At 37.2% G+C, this 22,774-nt stretch overlaps 1 protein-coding gene across 1 annotated transcript in view; it reads right to left on the bottom strand.

Annotated features, from left to right (window-relative positions):
- The window catches only part of LOC134474771 (putative ankyrin repeat domain-containing protein 20A4), a 73,916-nt gene that overhangs the window by 17,547 nt on the left and 33,595 nt on the right, over nt 1-22,774 (bottom strand). Inside the window, exons 8-14 of the mRNA XM_063243419.1 lie at nt 20,468-20,537; nt 15,855-15,883; nt 15,692-15,764; nt 13,059-13,151; nt 12,664-12,865; nt 9,114-9,228; nt 8,778-8,951 (exon numbers count right to left, since the gene is read on the bottom strand). Coding sequence (XP_063099489.1) covers nt 8,778-8,951; nt 9,114-9,228; nt 12,664-12,865; nt 13,059-13,151; nt 15,692-15,764; nt 15,855-15,883; nt 20,468-20,537 — 756 coding nt within the window. The remainder of the gene's footprint in view (nt 1-8,777; nt 8,952-9,113; nt 9,229-12,663; nt 12,866-13,058; nt 13,152-15,691; nt 15,765-15,854; nt 15,884-20,467; nt 20,538-22,774) is intronic.

The raw sequence follows: 22,774 nt of genomic DNA, 5'->3' as shown, positions 1-22,774 counted from the left end.
GTAGCTCCAACCATAATGCACAGTCAAAAATGATTGAAGGATTTGGATTAAATTAATGAGTTAAATCATCATCCCTAGGGCAGGAATTCTCAGCCTATCTTCCAAAGAATAATTTTCCATGACTTCTACGTCTCAACAGATTTGATAATCATGTTTGAGAAATTATAAAACTGCATTATTTCCTCAATATTAAAATCTCTTTACCTTTGCTTTACTCATATTCAACACTACTTGTCTTCTGCCAAATATCAACACCTGAGGAATTAACAGTTTCAGGGAATTAACAGTTTTGGTACCATGCAAAGCAGTTAGGCAGGAAACTTGCTGAATTCTCCACCTGGTGACAGGATCCAACTACAATTCTTAACCATTCCAGCTTTTAAGGAGTACCCCCATTACATGGTCACTCAATTGTGAGATCAGCCCCAAGTGAACTTGGATCACTTCTTATTAAACCAGTTATGGCTCTTTATGTCCTATTATTAGATGAAAATATTATCTCAGCTGTTAGAAAGATGAGTACAAAACTTCACTTCTCATATATAACAGCAATCCTGGGATCCCCATGCATAACTATTGCTTTTAATAAGTTTTATTCTGGTTCCATTTCAATTACCAATGTTATACAAATCAAATGTAAAATATGGTTCATCAATAAAGATTCTAATACTGCTCAATTTGGATTTTAACATAATAAATAAATTATAACACTGCTCAGGATGGATTTTCTCATAATGAACAAATTCTAATACTGCATAATATGAAAATTTTCATACCACTAAATATGAAAATTGTATCACAATGAAACTCAGTAAGACACATATTTTTAAGGGGCAAGGCTGAAATGAAAGATACAAAATTCTTGGTAACAAGCATAAATTATTCAGTTGTGATTATAATTATTAATGTCTACAGGCATTCTGATAGGAACATGATTATTTATAGCATATGGGAACAATTTTAAACAATTTCTAAATTCCATTCCATTTCTAAATATTTATTCTTAAATCTAGATTACATTTTATTTTATTTTTTTTTTTTGTCTTTTTCCTTTTTTATCAGTACCAGGGATCAACCTCATGAGCACACACTTGCAAGGCAGGCGCTTATGCTGCTGAGATAAAACCCCAGCACTTAGATTACATTCTTATAAATGAATAAAAGATATTCTGAAATTCCAGAATCTTTATTAAAATATACCATCTTTTAAGAGCTGCAAACTCTCACAGAGGCACAATCAGTAGTGTGCACAGGGAAACACAGAGGTGGGTCTGTAAAAGGGCACTTGCATGGTCACACAGGCTCTGAAGACAGGACAGTCCCTTCTCTCTGAGCATCTTCAACTTCAAATTTGGAGCAGGGTTCTGAAACCTCCTTGTGAGTTCAATTGATGCAGGAAAACTGCATAGAGCTAAGAGCCACGTTTAAGTCACAGAGTTTTGCTTTTACCTTTGGTATGCATGGGCTGCCAAATGGTTGTGTACAAAGCAAGCATTTCTGTGTAAAACTCTTCCCTTAACATCATGTTTTACCAAAAAAGTGAGGTCCTACCATGAAATGAAAAGCATTATAACTATTTCAATAATTTTTCAACACTTATACTTATCCTCCATTTGTATGCAGGTCTCCCTGCTGTTAAACGGTTTCAAAAGGAGCGCTGAAAAGAAATTACCACAACAATTCCCAGCTGCATAGGGTGGTACAACCCTGTAAGCTTATCACTCTGTGAGGCTAGGAAGAGGGATCCAAGTTCATGTCTGATTTCTGCCTCTGAAACTTAGTGAAACACTGTCTCAAATTTAACAGGGGGTGAGCAGTGATGAATGGTGGGGACGCAGCTCAGTGAGAAGGTCCTAGGTGCAATCCTCCATTACCCCCCCCCAACACACACACACACTAAGAAATAAGCAATACAAATTTAAAAAGCATTCCCATCTCTGTTCTTACAATTTCATTGATTTCTGCCAGGGCTTTCTTAACTGAATACAGTGACATAGTCTGTCACATGCCTCAACTAAATACAGATTCAAGGTGGACATTGTTCAAATTCCTGAAAATCTACATTTGTCAGCTTTGTGCCACTAGTGATTATAATGAGAGCCAGTAATGATAACAAAGAGATGTGGAATTCATCAAGATTAAGCCTTAACCATTAGTGAAATAATACAGAGCTTACCAGTGGCACTGAATGACCACAGGGGGGAAGGAAAGTGGTGGATTCTGCACAACAATAGGTTACACTGATGATACTCCTTTTCACTTCCTATTGACAGTTGTAGAGAAAGACAAATGGAACTTGGCCTGATTTTGTTGGAAAGGAGAGATTAGAAGGAAGTGGTATTTAATCCAACTCATCTAGAGATTTCTTCAGTTTCTGAGAATTAGGAATTCACCCATTAAACATGCCTGTCCATTAAATGCTTCTGAGCTACGTCAGAATCTTGAGGAAATATTTTGAAATATCCATGTCAGGGCTTAAGACATTTACTGAACCCAAATCTCCAGGGCAGAGCCTCAACTGTTTCAAACCTTTCTCCTGACCACAGAAACGCACAAGTCTAGATGAGGACTAGAGAACCTAGAAGATGACATCAGTCTCATCTCTCATCTACACAGCCACTACTTTTTACTAGTTGAGAATTTAGACAAAAGGAGGGAAGGTGAGAGACAGGTACTCCATGGAAGCTCCATTTAATCCTCTTGGCTCAGGGCAGAACAGGGACTAGTACATTCAAAATACAACTGATCTCATCATACAAGCTCCTTAACTCCCAGCTCCCAGCAAGACATCATATGTTTGAAAGGACAATTCAGATTCTTATCTTAGTTGCGGTTTCTGACTGAAAAGGAGAGGATCTTTCTTAATTATTCTTTCATTTCCCTTGTTTCTTAATTAATTACCATTCATGCATGCCAAACTGGATTGCTGGAGTTCTCCTAAAATTTCAGGTTTACAATATATGATTCTCAATAAATGGGCGCAGCTTGAGACCATACTCATAAGTGAAATAAATCTATCTCGCATGTGTGAATACCGAATAGTTTCCCTAATGTAAGTAACGATTCAAATATATAAAAGTATGTGGTAATCATGATTTCCCCATTATGTGGCCTTGAAGCCTTATAAAGTTTTCACTTATTAACTTGGAAAGGCTTTATTCTGGGCTTCTTGATATGGAAATATTTGAAGCTATAGTATATGAAGTTATATTCAAATATTTCAAGGAAAAAGACAGACACTATGTTAACTGCAAGTAAGTCGGGTTATTTGGTGGTGAAGCACTAGGTTGCTGAAATTGTTATGCTTTGACCTGTATTGTTATGTTGTTATGTCCTCTTTTATCTCAATCTCTCCCTTATTCATTAAAAAGATTATTTAGTTATTTTTTATGGTTTTTTTAATTAAGGGGAAAAATTTTAAAAATTAGCAGGATATATTATAGTAACTTTTTTTGATTTCCTGTTAACTTGTTTTGAAGCCCTGTAATACTCCCACGATCTTGTTTTAACTGATTAGACTCTGTTCCGTTCTGTATGATAGTATCAAGAGTATAGGCAACTACTTTGAAGGCAATAAGATTCACTAAGATGCCCATTCTGGTTTGACTATTATCTCCTTTGGAAGTGCTGTAATGTTTACAATGTTTAGGTTTTATTGGTCTTGTTCTCTACTGTTTTGTTCAACTTTATAATACCTAATGAGATAGACAATTCTTTTTAAGGAAGCAAGAGGCATTATGGTAACCATTGTTGATAACCTTGTACTCTGTTATTACATCATGTACTGTGTCTATCCTTGGTTTTGACTGACAGCTTTGTTTTCCCATATTTGACTTTATTCTCTTCCCAAAAAAACAGTAATAAGAACTAAGGAGTAATAAAACCCAAAATATATAATTTTGTTGTAAAAAAGAGAGGGAAAAAAAGTGCTCTACAGGATATAACTGCAAGTGTGTTTAGGGGTGTTAAATAGCTGACCATATTAATGTTTTTGGTTGGATCATTGAACACAACTGTTTGCAGTCTCTCTGTTTGAATGTTCACTTTGTATGCTTTGATACTCTGACTTGAGCAGATATCTCTAGGATGATAATGTGTAATCTATTAACTGGTGATTTCTTAGTGTTTTTTTTTTTTTTGTAGTTCTTTATTACTTGTACTCTTAAACTGCTTTGTTTTGTTTTGGTTTTTCTCTTTTTCCTTTTAAATAAAATTTAAAAAAAACAATTATATGGTTTTCTTTTCTACTAAGAATTTTTAAGAGGATGGAAATGTAGCTCAGCATCACACAGTGCCTGGCTGGTAGGTGCAAGATTCAGAGTTTGAGTGCCACTATTGAAAAAAGCATGTAAAAAGAAAAATTTAAAAAAAAACAGAATAAAGAGTTTTTATTCTCAAGCTAGGTACAGCCAGTAATCACTGCACTATGGGAATATGAGGCAGGCACATCGCATGTTCAATCTCAAATAAGACAACTTCATATCCTACCAAAAATAAAACATAGCACAGTTGAACAAGAGACACAGCTCTGTGTGAAGGGTCTGTGTTCAATTTCCAGTAATAAGTAGAAAAAAACAAATTTTATTCCTAAAATTGAAGAGCATCTTATCTATGCACATGAACCAGAAACTATATTCCTTCAGTAGCAACTAATCAACAACCAAACACTATTGGCTTGCATTATTTCTAATCATTTTTCCTTGTCATTTTTCCCATTTAAGTCAAGTCACCAAAAATGGATCATTTTTATGAACTGTCAACAGCAACAACATTTCCACTTATTCTAAAATACTGTTGTTCTACAACAGAAAAAAAACCACCTGGTAGGACAAGCAGAAATCAAAGAACTGGAACACAACATGGCAAAGTCAAGCCAGTACATACCACTGATATGCATAAATGTAAACGGTCTCAATTCACATATCAAAAGAAATAGGTTGAAAGAATGGATCAAGAAACATGATCCCACAGTATGCTGTATACAAGAAACACATCTGACCACACTGAAATTAGAAATTAATGGCAGAATAATTGTGAAACCTGTATAATTACATGGAAATTAAATCACAACCCTTTGAAGAACCAGTGGGCCACAGATAAAGAAGAAATAAAGCAATAGCTACAAATCAATGAAATGCAGACACAACATACTGTAATCTATGGGACGCAATGAAAGCAGACTTAAGAAGGAAATATATATCAATAAATTGTTATATCAAAAAAAGAACGACAACAAACAACCTAATGCTTCATCACAAGCTTCTAGAAAAAGAAGAGTAAGTTAAACCCAAAGCTCATACAAGAGAGGAAACTGTAAAGATTAGAGCAGAAATCAATGCAATGGAAATTTAAAAAACAGTACAAAGAATTAATGGAACAAAAAACTGGTTTTTTGAGAGACTAAACAAAATTGACAAGCTTCTAGCTAACCTTATTAAGAAAAAGCCTAAATTCAGGCAATAAAGACCAAAAAGGGGGAAATTACTACAGATCCCATGCAAATTCAAAACATCATGAATACCTACTTTGAAAATCTCTACTCACATAGCGTGGGAAATACAGAGGAAATGGACAGATTTCCAGAACCATATGAACTATCAAAGCTCAACCAAGAAGATACAGCAAATTTAAATAATCCGGTATCAACTATTGCAATTAAAATTATAATTAAAAACTTACCAACAAAGAAAAGCCCACATCCTGTGGATTCATGGCTAAATTCTACAAAAAATTTAGAGAACTTCTCCTTAAACTGCTTAAACACTTCAATGAAAATGAAAAGGAAGCAATCCTCCCTAAATCATTCCTGGAGGCAAGTATAACTCTCATACCAAAACCAGAGAAAGACCCAACCAAAAAGGAGAACTATAGGCCAATCTCACTAATCAACAATCATGCAAAGATTCCCAATAAAATACTGGCAAGAATAGAATGCAGCAAAGAATCAAGAGATTATACATAATGACCAAGTGGGGTTCACTCCAGGAAGGCAGGAATACTTTAACATATGCAAATCAATAAATGTAATACAATCCATCAACAGAGCCAAAAACAAAAACCGCATGGTCGTCTTCACAGATGCACAAAAAGCTTTTGATAAAGCCCAACACATGTTCATGATAAAAACCTTTCAGATACTCAGAACACGTGGTGTCTACCTCAATCTTATGAAGCCAATCTATAACAAATCAATAGCCAACATTATACTAAATGGACAAAAGCTGAAAGCTTTTACTTTAAAATCAGAAACAAGACAAGGATGTCCACTTTCACCATTCCTATTCAAATACGTTCTGGAAACACCAGCCAGGGTAATCACACAAGAGAGAGAAATAAAATGAATAAATATAGGAAAGGAAGAAGTTAAATTATCACTATTTACAAGTGACATGATACTCTATGTAGAAGACCCAAAAATTTCCATTAGAAGACTGTTAGAAATAATTAAAAAATTGAGTAGTGTAACTGGATCCAAAGTCAAAACTCAAAAACAAATAGCATTCCTGTACTCAACCAAAAAAAACTCACCGAGAGAGAATTTATGGAAATATCACCTTTCACAATAGCATCTAAAATAATGAAATACTTAGGAACCAAGCTAACTAAGAATGTAAAAGACCTATTTGCTGAAAATTATGCTACACTACAGAGGGAGATTGAAGAGGATATTACAAAATGGAAGAGTATTCCTTGTTCTTGGCTAGGAAGACTCAATATTGTGAAAATGGCCATACTCCCAAAACTGTTCTACAGATTTCATGCAATTGCAATCAGAATACCATTAACGTGCCTCACAGAGCTAGAGAAGACACTCCTGAAATTCATTTGGAAACAGAAGAAACCTAGAATAGCAAAGGCAATTCTGAGAAACCAAGGTAAGGGAGGAAGCATCTCAATTCCTGACCTGAAACTCTATTACAAAGGCACAATGATAAAATGAGCAGGGTATTGGCAAAGAAATACACCTGGGGAACAATGGAACAGATTAGAAGATGCAAGCACAACTACAAAAACAATCAACCACCTGATATTTGACAATGGGGCTAACCATGTTCACTCTTTAATAAATGGGGCTGGAAAAACTGGCTCTCTGCATGCTGAAGACTGAACATAGACCCATGCCTATCACACCAAGCACAAAACTATAAGTCTAAATGAACCAAAGACCTAAACATTAATACAGAAACCTTAAATCTACTGGAAGACCAGGTAGGCAGAAGACTTGGAGACAGAGGTAGGCAGAGATTTCATGAACAAAATGTAAACTGCATGGGAAACACGTCAAAGAATCAACACCTGGGATCTCATATTATTCAAAAGTTTCTGCACTTCAAGAGAAATCACTAACAGAGTGAAAAGAAAACCCACAGAATGGGAAACAATTTTAGCCAACAACTCCTCAGACAAAGGACTTATATCCAGAACGTGTAAAGTATTGAAAAACATCAAGCCCAAATTCAGAGACCCTCTCCAAAAATGAACATCTGAGATGAACACACATTTCTCAGATGAAGATATACAAATGGCAAATAATTACAATGATGGTGAAAGAAATGTTCACCATCATTGGTCATTCGAGAAATGCAAATTTAAACATCATCGAGATTCTCACTCCGAAAAGAATAGCTGCAATCAAGAAATCAACTGATAACAAATGCTGGCGAGGCTGTCGGGGGTGGGGGGGAACAATGCTCCACGATTGCTGGCAGGGTAGACTGACACAGGCACTATGGAAATCAGTATGGAAAATTTGCAGAAGACTAGGATTGGAAGTTCCATTCGGTCCAGTGAGTTCCCTCATTGGTATTTTCCTAGAAAAATGGAAAATGTCATATACCTGTGAGATATGTGCAGCCATGTTCATAGCAGCACAATTTGTAATAGCTAAAACTTGAAAAAAACCAAGATGCCCATGAACTGCAGAGTGGATGAAAAAGATGTGATATTTTTATACAATAGAATATTACTCAGCTATAAAAAGGTTGCTGTTGAGGCTTTCATAGACAAATGGAGACAATTTGAGGCTCTTCTCACTAATGAAATAAATAATCATATTTATAAATATCACAGTGTGTCTCTAGTGTGAAATGTAATAAGAAATGTAGGAGTAGTCAAACACAAAATGTGTAATTGCTGTTGTGAAAAAGAGAGGACAAAAAACTGATCTAAAGGCTACAACTGCACGTATGTGTGACAGTAGATTTGATAACCCTATTAGTAAATTTTTCTTGGAGAGCTGAAAAGAACAGTTTGCAGTATTGCTGTTTGACCAGCCACTTTGTGTGCTTTACTTTTGTAACTTGAACTATATCTAAAAGAACAGTATGTGATTTATCAACTAGTGATTTCTTACTGTTAATTATTTTTGAAATTATGTGCTATTTCTACCATTTTCCTGTTGTTTCTTTTAAATAAAAAAACACTATTGCTCTGCTTAAGTTTTAAAATAAAACCAAATTCTGAGGTTAATTTTGCTATCTTGTGCTGTTTTACACTACTGCAAAAAAGAAAGAAAGAAACCTTTTGAAACAAAAATTTTACATTTTAAAATTCAGTGTGTTCACAAATACTGTAAGTGCATAAAAGAAACTCACATCCTCTAGCATTTCATTAAAACTATCAACATTGAAAGTGAAAACATTAACTATTAAGTTATTTCAAACAGTGTATTCATGAAACACTTGAGTTTCTACATGTGGAAAACTGACCAACCAATATGTCACTGTGAACAGGAAAGTATTTCAGAAACTTTGGAAAGAAAATTCAGTGCTCTATACCTTGTTTTTTGCCTCAGCATCGGCACCATGCGAAAGCAGTTTTGCTGTTAGTGAAGACTTTGGATGAAATACCGAAAGATGCAGAGCAGTGTCGCCCTTGGCATTGGCAATATTTAGATTTGCACCATGCTCCAAGAGAATACTAGCACAGCCTTCCTCGTAGCATTTTACAGCCTGTGGGTATTGTAATAAAGGAGACACCATCAGCTCAAGAAACTCCAAACACACTTTCCACATGCCTGGCCAAGGAGTTATATTCAAATTACACTGACTGACTTTGATTTTCAGCATTTAAATACAATCCCTCCCATGCTGAAATTGTTGGCTGCTATTTACCTTAATCAGAGCGGTGTCATAGTCACTGTCACAGGCATTAATATCACACTTGCTCTTTACCAAGAGAGTCACCACTTCTGGATGGCCATAGGCACTGGCATAATGCAGAGCAGTCCTGGGACAGTCAAGAAGATTATTAGGAAATTACAGCGCTCCATTTCAAAATGCAAAATTATTTATGGAATTATTATGAAAATTAAATATCTTTAACAAGAAGTATTTAATTGTCTTTGAAAACATAGAATGCTTCACAGCTCTTACTGCTCACCTGTGAATGGAAGTGCAAGTGGGTAACCCTTAGTGTGGGGGATGGAAGCTGCTGTCTTGCACATAACTAAACAAGGTCCCTGCACTGCGCTACCTCCCAGCCTAGTGCAACCCACTGGAATTAGTAAGAACAGGCCTCAGATTCAGCTCAATTGGAATTTAATTTCTACCCTAAGTTCTTACTTTCTAGCCATCCTTTGGCCCTTCTGTGCCTCGGGATTCTCACCTACTAAATGAGAACTGAAGTTCTCAGTTCTCTCAGAAGACACCACTGAGATGGTTAAATAAGAATCCACACAAAATATTTAGAACAACTTGTAGAACAAATAACAGCTCAATAATTGTCAGATACTATAATGTCTACTATTACTACTTAACAAAGACAATATTTCAATTAAGTAAAATAAAATAATTAAGATGGACATTCTTTGTGGGGTTAGGATTATTTCAATAAGCCTCCAGACACTTTTTCTCATATTTTAACACCTCTGTCATTGGAAAGGCACACAAAGCTCAGAAGACAAAAGCTCTTGTGTAACTATACCTGGTAGTGTGGAAGGTCCCCTCCTGACCTTTGGAGTATGGGGGCTTTTTACTGCGTAGGATCAAACACTGTGTATGCTACTGATGTGACTCTGTAACAAAAACCAGCCTGTAAAATGTTAAGGTATACCGACCAGACTGGAAAATCCTTGCATGTGCCCATATAAGGGTGATGAAAAGACAAAAATTGAATAAAAAGGGGCTAACATGCGATACTAGGCATGAATCTGCTGAGTTAGTCTGAGCAGCAATGAAGCTGCTTCCTGGGCAAAAGGCTTCAGTATCCTGCAGTGGCTTTAAAAGTTTTCTTCATATGGCATCATCACATGATTCATAGTAAAATCTCTAAGTACAGATAATTTCTTTATATCTTTATTTTTGAAGAAGCAAAAAGTTGTCAGAAATACCAATACACACACAGAAAAAATGAAAACTATCTGTGCTTAACTAATGTTTGTGTTTTTCCCAAGAATTATTTTATTAATAGACAACTTTCACTAGAATTTTATATTTATTTATTGTAGAAATCAAGGATGAGAGAAAGGAAAGAAGGGCACACAGAACCATTATTGCCATTACTAATCATGAGATAGTACAAAATGAAAGGCACAAAAATGTAAAAATACAGAATATTCAACATTGTTTCTGGTGCCAATGAAACTCTGTTAGAGTGAAAAAATTAATGAGAAACTCTTAAATATTATGAGTAGAATGACTTTCTAGATAATAAAAAAGAACAGAAAATTTCACCTCTCGTTCAAATGCCTAAAAATAACAAATTTTGCCACAACTTGTATACATTTTCTGACTAACACAAGACTGCAGCCTATTTGTGTGTAGGCAAAAGTAAACTGACTCTCGTCTCAGTGGATATATCAAAGTGCATCTTTCCCTGTTAAAAATACATTCATGTGATGCCAATTTCAGTGATTATATATCACTCCATCCTGCAATGCACTGCAACTGATACAATCTTTCTGTGGATCCATCACTATGTTAAGCAACAATGAAGAAAAGCACATTTAACGTGTCTGTATGTTCTGAAGGTATTCTAGAAAGGAACTGATGAGTGGACATACGCTTTCCTAAACTGTGGTACAGTACTTGAATCAAATTTCCTATTTGAAAAGGTCATAAGCCATCTCCAATTTTAAGCAGCAGGATAAACTGCTCTTCATCCTCACAAACTCTGTAGCTGAAAAATATTTCACTCCATTGTAAAATTAAATTCTCCTTATCAGGAACACTAAACATTTCTTTTTATGTTTACAGGTCATTTGTCAAACCAACCACCTAATTTAGAGTTTGATATAGCTCAGTGGTACAGTAGGATTTGACGCTCACAGTGTGTGCTATCTACCTTTAAAGTAAATTAGTATTCAATTTTTTGATGATTTTCAAACAATCACCTTGAAAGATAAAGATACAGTTTTCATCTGATGTATCTATGATGTATATTTCATCTGATATATGGTTTATGATATATCTGTCTATTTTATTTTATTTTAGTTTAGTTTTTGGTACTAGAAATCTGACTCAGGACCTCACACTTTTCAGACAGGCACAGTGCCACTGACCTATATCCCAGGTCATTGTTGTAAATGTCTTACAAATATGTTGTATTTCATTTGGTCAATGTTTTCCTAATATAAAGGAACATTTAATTTTTCTTTTGAGAGTTAATCTTCATAATGCAGGTCAGGAAGGGGATGGCTGAGTGGTAGTGTGTTTCACATGCACCAGGACCTAGCAGCAACCCCCAACACAAAAAAAAAAATGCTCATTGTGACGGTCACTTCTAGGAATATGCAAATGTGTTTGCTTTTGCTAATTTTCTCATTTTGTATGATCTAAAATTTTTATTTCTATGCCACTGGAAACTTTTGTGACATAAAATCTACATTTTTTGAAATGGTTTACATTTCATTCATGTATCATTCCAGTTTTTCAACTAAAATATGTGAGGATCAACTTCTAAATTCTGACAGATATTTGAATGTTTCCAGATTTTCTATTAAGTTACATTCATTTGTCTATCTTTTGGGCTGTTAGAAAATAATTAATTTGTGAAAATAACTTACGTTGATATCTACGAAGGTGGGTCTTCCACTATATTTTCTTAGTGACCCCAATGGCAAAACAACAAAGGGAAACTCAAGTGTTGCACATTTTTTTCATTGCATAAGCAGATACACAAAAAGCTCACATTTGGGGACTAATGGAACTTTCTAGCCAAGATGTTAGCCAAGGCAGAACATAGAGCTGCCTTCCCAATTCAGTTTCCTTATAAAGGTCCTTAGTACAGAACATACATGCACAGATGGACACTGATAGTAAATGGACACTAGGTTTTTAGAAGCTTAAGTTTTAGCCCTAAATTTGTAGATTACAAGAAACATGCCACAGTTCCCTTTTTTATAATATGTACAATTCTCTTAATGTGATACTAAGAACAAAACACTACACACACATCATACCAATGTTAAATAGCTTTTCAGTAGTCAGTGAAGTGGCCTACAACAGGAAGTACAAGTCCATTATAAACCAGTGGGAGGTTTGTTTTTATGTTGCAGCTTATGAGCACTGCCTGAGGATCGACCCTCTGGCCAGCTTTGCTTCCCTGGGTGTTGGGAATCCCCCTGCACCCTCCTCACCCACTCCTCCCTCCTGAGCCTGAGACCCTCGCTCTCCTGCATCATCCCAGCCCCACTCGCCGCCCCTGGTCATGCAGCCCCATTACCTGCGTTCCCTGTCTCTGTCATGGACATGGCCTGCTGTGATGAGAAACTGCACCCGGTCCTTGTTGCCCTTACGGGCAGCCTTGTGAATCTTGGGCATTGGCTCACCAAAGATGCTTTGCAATGCAACCTTGCAGTTTTTCAGAAGGCCCACAGGCCTCGATGGTCCCGGGTCCCCACTGGACAAGTTCTTCTGGGCACAATCTATAGAGAGTGCAAGCACCTCAGGGACCCTGGACCTCTCACTGCCTTTCAGTGAAAGCCAAGCAACCCCTCATTCAACCCCTAGGCTCTAATGGCCTCTGCACATGCACATCTCCACAGCTCTGGAGCAAGCAGCCTATTGTGCACAGGTGCTGAGCAAAAAGCCTAACTATCCCCATTAATGTGGACTCACCAGATTCTAGTAATGTTGCAAGTGATTGTTTATCATCAGATTTCAAATTCTCTGATTTCTCAGCAGTCTCATAACAGGAGGCCAAACACCAATCTGAATCAAAATAGAAAGTTTGATATTTTGGAATGTAATAGTACTACAACCATAACTAATGTACAAACCCATTCCTCAGAAGCAGTCTCCCGTGTTTCTCTGCTCCACAGTACAATAATGCCTCAGGCTTACTGTGCTACACAGCTTCTGTGCTTGCCACTCACTCAGCGGAGTTTCATTAGCACCACCATTTCTCATTCTTCTGTTTTCACTTACTTGAAGTATTATGATTTACCCAGCAATCTCTTTTACATACATTAATTTCTAGGACAGTTGATTTAATTCTTTAGGGAAACAAATTTCATTTCACTGCTATGAGATGTCAAATGTGTAAATAATGAGCAAATTGCATAAAACAGAGTGTGAATTAGGGAGAAGCTGTTTCGAGGACAGTGGAACTAGGGAAGGGGCGGGCCAATGGAAAGAAAGAGAAAAAGGATCCATTTCTTAAAAGAAATGAATCAGACATACACGTATCAATATCATATTGTTTTTCTAGAGGGAGAAACTCAAAATTGTAAATCAGCACTAAACTGTGCAAGGATACTGGAAAATATTCAAATAGGAAGGGGAACAGGGTGCTGCGTGAGAGGGAGAGGAAATAAAGAAAAAGGAAAAGAACAGACAGTGCTGGGGATTTAGCTCAACAGCAAAAGTGCCTGCTCTGCAAATGTAAGGCCATGAGTTCAATCCCTGGTGCCCGCACTCCCCCAAAAAAACAGACAGGAGAAAATAGAGACAAGGCTTTTGTAAATAAGCAGGTTAAGGTGATCACTTGAAGGGAGAGGGAGGGACTGGGGATAAAGCAATCAAGAAATATCTTATACAGTAGAAGCTTACTCTAATGAATGTTATCCTTATGGATATCTAAAATGCACCAGTATAATCAAATGGAAAAACAAAAATGAAAATTGTCTATTGTACTATAAACACACACAATATTGTTTCCAAGACTCAAAGACATGGATGTTAATCAATATATTACTTTAAATTCTGAAAACTGCAATGACATACATACTTCCATGTGCCACTGCTGTTAGATAGAATTCACTTTATAAATTGTGATAACATCACAAATTCATAAGAAAAGTGCCGGCTCTCCGGGACCTTATTGTGCCCATGTACGAACTAGTTTAGTCCAGGTCACTCGTAGTGAACCTTTGGCACATGCTCCACAGTGGGCTCTTTGCTATCACTGAAAGCCCTAGAAGGCTCACTGTCTCCAACCAAGACACACATTAGTCCCAGCGAATGGCTGGAGACAACAAAGGAAAGCACAATGACACAATGCCGTTTTTCTTTATAAACAAAATTGTCACACTTATAAAATTAAAGACAACTGAAAGAAAACAGGAGATAGAGAGTTTAAATGGCAGTTCGCTGTGAAGAAGCTCTTTGTCACTTGGCGTTCATGGACAATACTTATTGTTGAAATGGTGGTTTAACAGTGAATTAGAATCCCTGAAGCTCAAGGTTCTAAGAGGACAAATAATTCCAAAGGTTAAGTGCAATTCCACACTCATTCCCTATCTTGATGGGGCCTAGCAGACTGACTGGAGTTTTCAGAAATGTAACGTCTCATCTGTCATAGTTCCAATGATTCACGAATCACAGCTCTAATGGATATTGGCATATGTGACTGCATGCTGGTATCTTACAGCTTTTTGTTCTTGTTGTTTGTTTCTTTGTTTTAGTACTGGGGATCAAACTCATGAGCTGCATTAGCCAGGCCGACACTTCTGTTGCTGAGTTAAATCTCCCGCCCCACTATTCTCCATCTTTCAGATTTAGTCTCTACTAGAGTGTCAATAGATTCAACATACTTTAATAAGAAACCTCTGTAGATTATGTAAGATCTTTTACGACTCTAAAAGGAATTCCAGCTAAAGTTTGAGAATCTTTGTTGTGAAGAATTGTATCGAACAGTCACTAAGAATGATTACGTCTGCACACTTAATAATCAAATGTATGAGACACCATATATACACACTCACACAGTCTGCTTTCGAGAAAATCTATCTGCTTGCAATCATGAATATACCAAGGCTGAGATGAAATAAAGTGGACACACAGTGGGCATATTACTAAGGAGAGCTTTACTCTAGACAAACATCAGAATCACTGTAAGCATATTTGCTAGCGGTAGTGAACTAAATCATGGGTATCAGTGAGCCACTTGCCACTATCGCCTGAGTAACCGGGACTCTGGGATGCCCAGAGGAGCCAGCTCTCTGGGAAGCACCCACACACTTTGAAAAGATCGTGGAATTTTATAGTAAGTTTTGTGGATCCCTGTGAAGTATAAGGATCCAAGCTGAAAACATTGGATATTAAAACATACGTAAACAATTCATTAAATATTATTTTCTCTTGAGCTTATTAGCACCTTATTTGCAAATATGCACACCAATAATTACACCGGCAGTATTTATGGCAAAGCCTTGCCAACATTTGGAGACAAAATGGAGATGACTGCAGGCATATCAAACAATTTAGGGTACTGTACTTCATTACAGAGGAATCTGTATTGTGACATGTACCTGGTTGAGGTGGCAGTGCATCCTTCACTCTTACTGCTTTCTTCCCATCAGAATCTTTTGTTTCCACAGCAGGCTGAATGGGATTTAAAGTAAAGTGATTACTACACACTGCATACCTCCTAAAATAGGCAGTTCGTTCAAAATACAAATATACAGTCCTTACCTTCAAGGGAAGATGTGTGTCAGGTGATTCTAAAGAGGAAAAAGGGAAAATAAACTTTAGACAGCAATATGAGAAAACCAAGCATACATTCATGAAGACTTAGGACACAGCCGAATCTTCATGCTATGCTTGGGAAATGATTACCTCAGGTTTCAGCTCCTTTCCGACTGGTGAGAACAATATGACAGAAAAATTAGAACACAGGTCAAACATGATTTCCAATGTGCCACCATACTGCCAAAGATCATAACTAAAATAGGAAGTGAGCATATTCCAATCTGTACATGTGAACTGCTGCAAAACAGTGATCTTGGGATGTCATGATCCTGAGGGGCTGACTATCAAAGCTGACAGGAGAAGGGAACAGCATATAAACTGAACAAAGCACATCATCCATTGGTACACCGTTGCATACATGTAGGTGCTCTCGAGATGTCCACCACGGCAGAGCGCACAAATGGTGTGTTCCTAATATTGTTATTTTAAAAGGTGAGATTGTGCTCCGCTATCCATGGTGCCCTTCAATTTCTGGACATGAACGATCCCTCTGCCTCAAGTTTTCAAATAGCTTGAACTCAAAGGATATGCACAACACCTGGCAACATTTTCATGTATTTCTTTTAAATATCAGTACTCTGTACACAACCATTTTGTGTGAAAGTTGGGGACATGTCTAAGGAGAAGCTGCCCAGTAAATTCTCAGTGATTTCCACTGATCCAGTGAGAATCAATCCATACAAACTGAAAGAAATTGTAAGAAATCATTAATATGTGGTTTTGGAAGCATCTTTGGGGATATGTCCTGCACATAGTGACAAACACATAATTCTTGTGAATTCAGAGCAATTAGCGCTAAAAGAAAGAAGTTGCATCTGAGTAGCAATCTGTAGATCTCTCCCTAGTCTTTCTTTCCACCCAGAAGCTCTAAGTCTATTGACACTCTCTCTCAAATGTATGCTAAACACTCGCCTAAATAAAATTAGTCTTCCTTCTGATCTTCTTCATAATTTTTACCATGCTTTGGTAAGACAAAGACCATGACTGCCTTGTGGATAGACACTGTTTGGTTGGCAGCTGCATTGGAGGTGTACAACACAGAGCAGATTCTACCACCAAAAGATTTCTGAAAAAGCATAATTACTATAGTAGAAAACCACGCACAGGTGCTACAAGTTGAATTAACTGTGCTACTTTATTACTTCCCTTATGCTGTTTTCTGGTTGGCATGAATCATGCAACAAGGTGAGTACGACTGCCCAACAGAAACACAGCTCCAATACTCATCAGTATTTACCCATTGTGGTTGACTCACTAGATTCCAGGAAGAGGGATAGAATCTGCATCACTGAGGGTGTTGCAAGGGGACATATATCAACAAACTTCAAATTCTATGATCTCTCAAAAGTCTTATTAGTCTGATGCAAACTCAAGTGGGAATCTAAATATAAAGTTTGATTTATTAGGATACAACGATACTACGCAGATATCGATTGTACAAATCCATTCCTCAGAAGCAGTCTCCTGTGTTTCTCTGCCCCACAGTACAATAATGCCTCAGCCTTACTGTGCTCCATAGCATCTGTGCTGGCCACTCACTCAGCTGACTTTCATTCGCACCATCATCTCTCATTCTTCTGTTTTAACTTAATAGTATTATCCCGATTTACCTTTAATTTCCAGGACTATCGATTGTTAAGTCTTTAGGACTGTGAATTTTATTTCATTGTTATTAGATATCAAATGTGTAAATAAAGAGCAAATAGTGAAAAAGGTATTGTGAAGCAGGGCAAAATTGTTTAAAGGAGAGGGGAACTAAAGAAGGGGCAAAGCCAATGGAAAGAAAGGGGGGAAAGACTCCATTTCTTAAATAAAATGAATCTAACACACACATTTCAACATCGTACTGTTTTTCTAGTGAGAGAAACTGAAAAGTGTAAATGAGAACAAAACTGTACAAAGACACTGGAAAATATTCCAATAGGAATGGGAACAGGGTGGGAGGGTAAGAGGGAGAAGAAGTAAAGGAAAAGGAAAAGAAAAAAAGAACAGAGAGAACAAAATAGAAAAAAAGCTTTTGTAAATAAACAGGGTAAGGGGAGACCTTTAAGGGAGAAGAGATTGGAGAAAAAAGAATCAAGAAGTATCATATAGAGGCAGAATCTCCCTCTAATGAAGGGGATCCTTATGGGTATCTAAAATGTACCAATACAATGAATTTGATGCAATAAATTTAAATTTTCTGTTTTACTATAAACACACACAACGTTCGCCATTGGTTAGAACAATATGACAGAAAAACTAGAATATACATCAACCATGATTTCCAATGTGACATTATACTTGCAAGGACCATAACTAAAACAGGAAGTGAGCTTTACATGCTGACTGCTGAGAAAAAGTAATCTTAGCAAGTCATGACCCTGAGAGGCTGAGTGTCAGAGCTGACAGGAGAGGGGAATAGCATATAAATCGAACATAGTACATCACCCATTTGTACACCATTGCACTCCAAGTATCTGTGGTTTTGCATTTCTCCTGCACTGCAACTGGTACATAAGTTTGGTCATCATCAAGAGGAATTTAAACTTTGTGTTCTCACAAAACAGTTAGCCATACATGTTCAGCATAATAATTAATAAACCCAGTCATGTTTTCTATGTCCTTGTGGGCCATGGCTATGCCTACATTTCTTGTATCCTCAAAACTAGTTTGGCCACATCTTGAAATTTGTTGAATCCCTCATGAATGGAACATAAACCATATCTGAGACATAATGCTACATCAGTTTTCAACATTGAAATAGTTATCAAAATGCAAAAAGCTGAATAGTCAGGGAATTGTTAGATACTAGGAAACTTTTACATTTAAAATCAGCACAATATTTACTAACAGGTAACAATTTTGGCCTTCAAGGAATGAACTGAACAATGTCTCTTGGTTCATTTTTAAAGGATTTGTGTGGAAAAGCTATTTTATCAAAACTTACTTATCTTAAAAGGGTCAGTGCTTCTATGTGCAAGCTAATCTCACGTGAACAATGATCAATTTCACAGAAAGCTCTGATGCCTGATGACTAGGCGGGAAAGGAGGGAAGTACCTGCAGTGTAAGCCAAGGCTAGCACTCCTCCCTGTTCTGAATCATCCCTGAACAGCCACAGTCTACTCTGTCACTTGCAAACACATACTCGAAAGCTGTGGGGAGGCAGTCCTCTCAGTTTGCATCATTCATTCCAAAGTTACTGTCTAGCTTTGTTCTTCCCTATCCTCCTCCCCTAATAAGTCCCTGTTCCCTTCCAAACTGACCTAGTTCTATGGTCTTGAGTGTTTCCATTTACGGCTTTTTGCGGATTATTCCTACCACTACTTTCTTTAGTTGGCAGAAATGGCAGTAATATCTTAGAATTACAACTTCTATTTCTTCTCTGTTCATTGCTTTACTCTCTCCCCTGTGACTAGAACTATTTTCAGAAATACAAACAGGAAAACAGGCACGAAATGGTTCTCTCTTGACCTTGTTATGTCTTGAACTAGTTCTTATCCAATGACTCTCGTCCAGATTTCTCTACAGGGAACTTGATACTGGCCCATCTTCAGTGGTCTGAGGATGAGTGACATGAGCATCCCTGGAGACCTTCTTAGAAACACACCACCTTAGTCCTGCTGACTCAGATGTGTGGTGTAACATGTTCCCCCACAGGGGCTTCATTTCATAACTAAAGCTCCAGGCCACAAACCTAATCGCTTCCAAATCCACTTCCCTTCCCTTCCTTCCATTTTTGGAATCTAGCACCAACTTCCTCCTCATCCTGTCAACTAAATTGAAAATGCATAACAGGCCATCCCCGTTCTAATGGACTTTTAACTGAGACTATGGCTTTCCTGAACTCAATGACTAATCATTCCTTTCTTTCTAGTTTTTGACTGTCGCATTCTGGATGTACTACTTGCTGAAATAGCAACGTTTTTAAGTGGTAAACTTTTAAATGGAACTCTGCAACCAGCATTGCGGGAAGAAGTAAGAGCGTGAACCAAGGTACCAGTGAAACTACACGTACAGCGAACAATGCTCGTTTATTTTGATCTGTAGTAAATGAAGTAGAGCTCTGTGTAATTCACTACTTCAATCCTCAATACCTTTCCAATCGTGAGAAGACGGGGAAAGACGAAAACTTCTGCCCAACCTCTCTGCAAGTTTTGTTACTCGGTGCTCAATTGATATAATTCCTATAATTCTTCCTAATGGCTCTTCCTTTTTCTAAATGATTACGTCATTTTCCCACACCCATTCTTTCTCTTACCTTTGCTTACTCCCTGTATTGTGGCTCTCTCTTTTCCCTCACTCCCTCCTCTCCTCTTAATTTTCTAACATCCCTCAGACATTAGAATGCCTTGAAACGGAGCTAAGAAGGTAGCTCCTTCAGTGACTCTCAAATTTGCCTGTGGCTGATACGTCAGGGTACATGAAACTTATTGCTGTGTTACTTCTCTTTTTTCTTACTTTGTCATTAATAAGTAGTTTTGGGGGATTCAGAACTCAGCCATGCTCCACTGTGAAATAAACATGCTGTCAAATGACTTTCTTAAAATATCACACATTTATACATATTTCTTACCTTTTGTTTTTCTATTTCCTGCCTGTTTTCCTCCATCATCTGCTTTCCCAGAAAAAGGATCGACAGGCTTCTGTGGAAAATTCACAGAGATACTCTGAGAAAATTCATATAGCAGTAATGAGTTGCACAACCATTACCTACTCATTTCCCAAGAAGTTATCTGAGTTTTACCATCTTAAGGCAGGCAGGTTTAATAATGGGAATCACGTACTGAGGACCAAAATGTCTCCAATGAGAGCCTTATGAGAAGCCCAGCTTCGGTCTCCACATGGGTGCTGACTTTGTAAAGCAGGCATGGAAAGCCACAGGAGGGATTCAGAGACAAAATTCCAGCTGATAAACATATTTCATCCTAACGTCGGAGGAGACAAAGTGCTCTGCACTCTCCAACGAATGGAACATTGAAACACACAGATTTAAATGAAGAAGTTTTTATGAGAGTATGTTTGTGATATACAACAATTACATTTATTTTGGGGAACTGCTACATTCGTTATCATTTCTTCATTGCCTTGGTTCCCTTTACACCCTAACATCACTTTCCCTTCCCTGAATAAACAAATTCTTATAAATATACTTGTTACCATTCACCACTAAGCATTTCTAATCACAAAAGCCACGTCACTGTTAAAATAATTGGCCAGCTAAGAAGCTTCAGAGAGCCACGCTGAGTACAAAGAACATCGCAGGCACTGCTCCACTTGTGTAAACAAGGGCTTAGAAGAAAAACAATTATGAGTAAAACTTTTACTGCTTGAAAAGATGTTTGAAACTTAAAATATACTAATAACTTCATGTTATATTCAAGTAAGAGCACACAAATATTGGACACTATATACAACTATTTCCCAATTAAGGGAGAACTTTTTAAAAGTATAAAAAGAGCTGCAGCATAAAACCTTTTTTAATTTATTAAGTGCCCAAAACTTGCTCATACTGATTTGCATGTTTTCTTTTCTGTCTGTTGCAAAACTGTAAATAACTGTGATGAAAGTTGATGCACTTCCTGCTTTCAGGTCACTGTAGGGTGCTACAATGATAGCCAGACATGGCTCATGGCTCCCTGCTCTCTGCCCACAGTGTCCTCGAGACTTTACTGGGTTGGCTCTTTCTCACTCTTAAATTAGCAGCACTTCACGCTCATTCCCATCCTTACCTCAAACTCCCTTGGAATTCTCTAACCTATGCAGGCCTGGCAGTGCACACCTGTAATTCCAAACTTCTGGAGGTTTGAGACATCAGAAGCACTAGTTCAAGCCCAGTCTGGAGAATGTGGTGACTTAGAAAGACCCTTATCTCAAGTATTAAAAGGCCTGGCGAGCTAGTGCCAGGTGAAGGCCACAGGATGGATTCAAAGTAATGAAACAAACAGTGCTCTTGTTTGTCTGAATACTCTATCATGATAGCACAAGTCCTCATCTGATGTATTCAGTGTCCCACTACCTAGTGCACAGTGGGTACAGAATAACAGAGATTTATTCAAGTTCACATTTAAAGCCTCCTCAGGGAAACCTCAAGCACCAAGCTACTCTCTTCCTATATGCTGATTCCATCAACAGTTTACCAACAGTGTTACCATTTACAAAGTAGCAATCTATATGCCCCTCTCAACTTTCTTATTGTCTTCTTCACACTATTGTTTTGTTGTTCTCAGGTTTAGGAAAAAATCTTCAATATTTATTTAGGTACTGCAAACCAACTAGAACTTTGTATAATTTTCAAAGTATTTTTACAATTTTTATCACATTTGTCCATATATATAGCTAAAAAGCAGATCATGTGTTATCTTCATGGTATAATAAGTCACAAAATCCAAATACATTAAATGATTTTTCCAAAACCAGCAGTCACTAACTGACAAAACCAGAATACTAACTGGTTTTGTGCTTCCACCACTACCCTGGTACCACAATGCAGGAGCTGCTTGGACCGAACACATTAGGCCTTTTCCTAAGTGCTCACTCTAAAACAATTTGTCAATATTTACATCTTTATCACTACAAGCATGACTGCCATAGAGACACTCAATGCATCCACATTCAACTTTGGGTTCTGTTTTTTGAAATAATGTAAAATGGATCTGTGATTATAAAGCCCTGTATTTATATCTTGAGTCCTTTCTTCTTTTGAATTATGTCATGCAGATTGACACTAAGCAACCAAAATAGATTAACAATTGTGATTCTCACTCATTATTTTGTCAAGTTAAAACCTCTAAAAATTATATCCAAACATTTTGTCTGAATCTCAGCAGAATTTTCAGCCATTGGCCAGAGGCTGAGCAGGGAAAATTCTTCAGTTTTTGTT

Source organism: Cavia porcellus, unplaced genomic scaffold, assembly GCF_034190915.1.
Source record: "Cavia porcellus strain 051 isolate PalLab524CR breed Dunkin Hartley unplaced genomic scaffold, mCavPor4.1 scaffold_38, whole genome shotgun sequence".
In the NCBI taxonomy this organism is placed as follows: Eukaryota; Metazoa; Chordata; class Mammalia; order Rodentia; family Caviidae; genus Cavia; species Cavia porcellus.
Note: the sequence above shows the minus strand (reverse complement) of the source record. Positions and strands in the feature narration are given on the sequence as shown.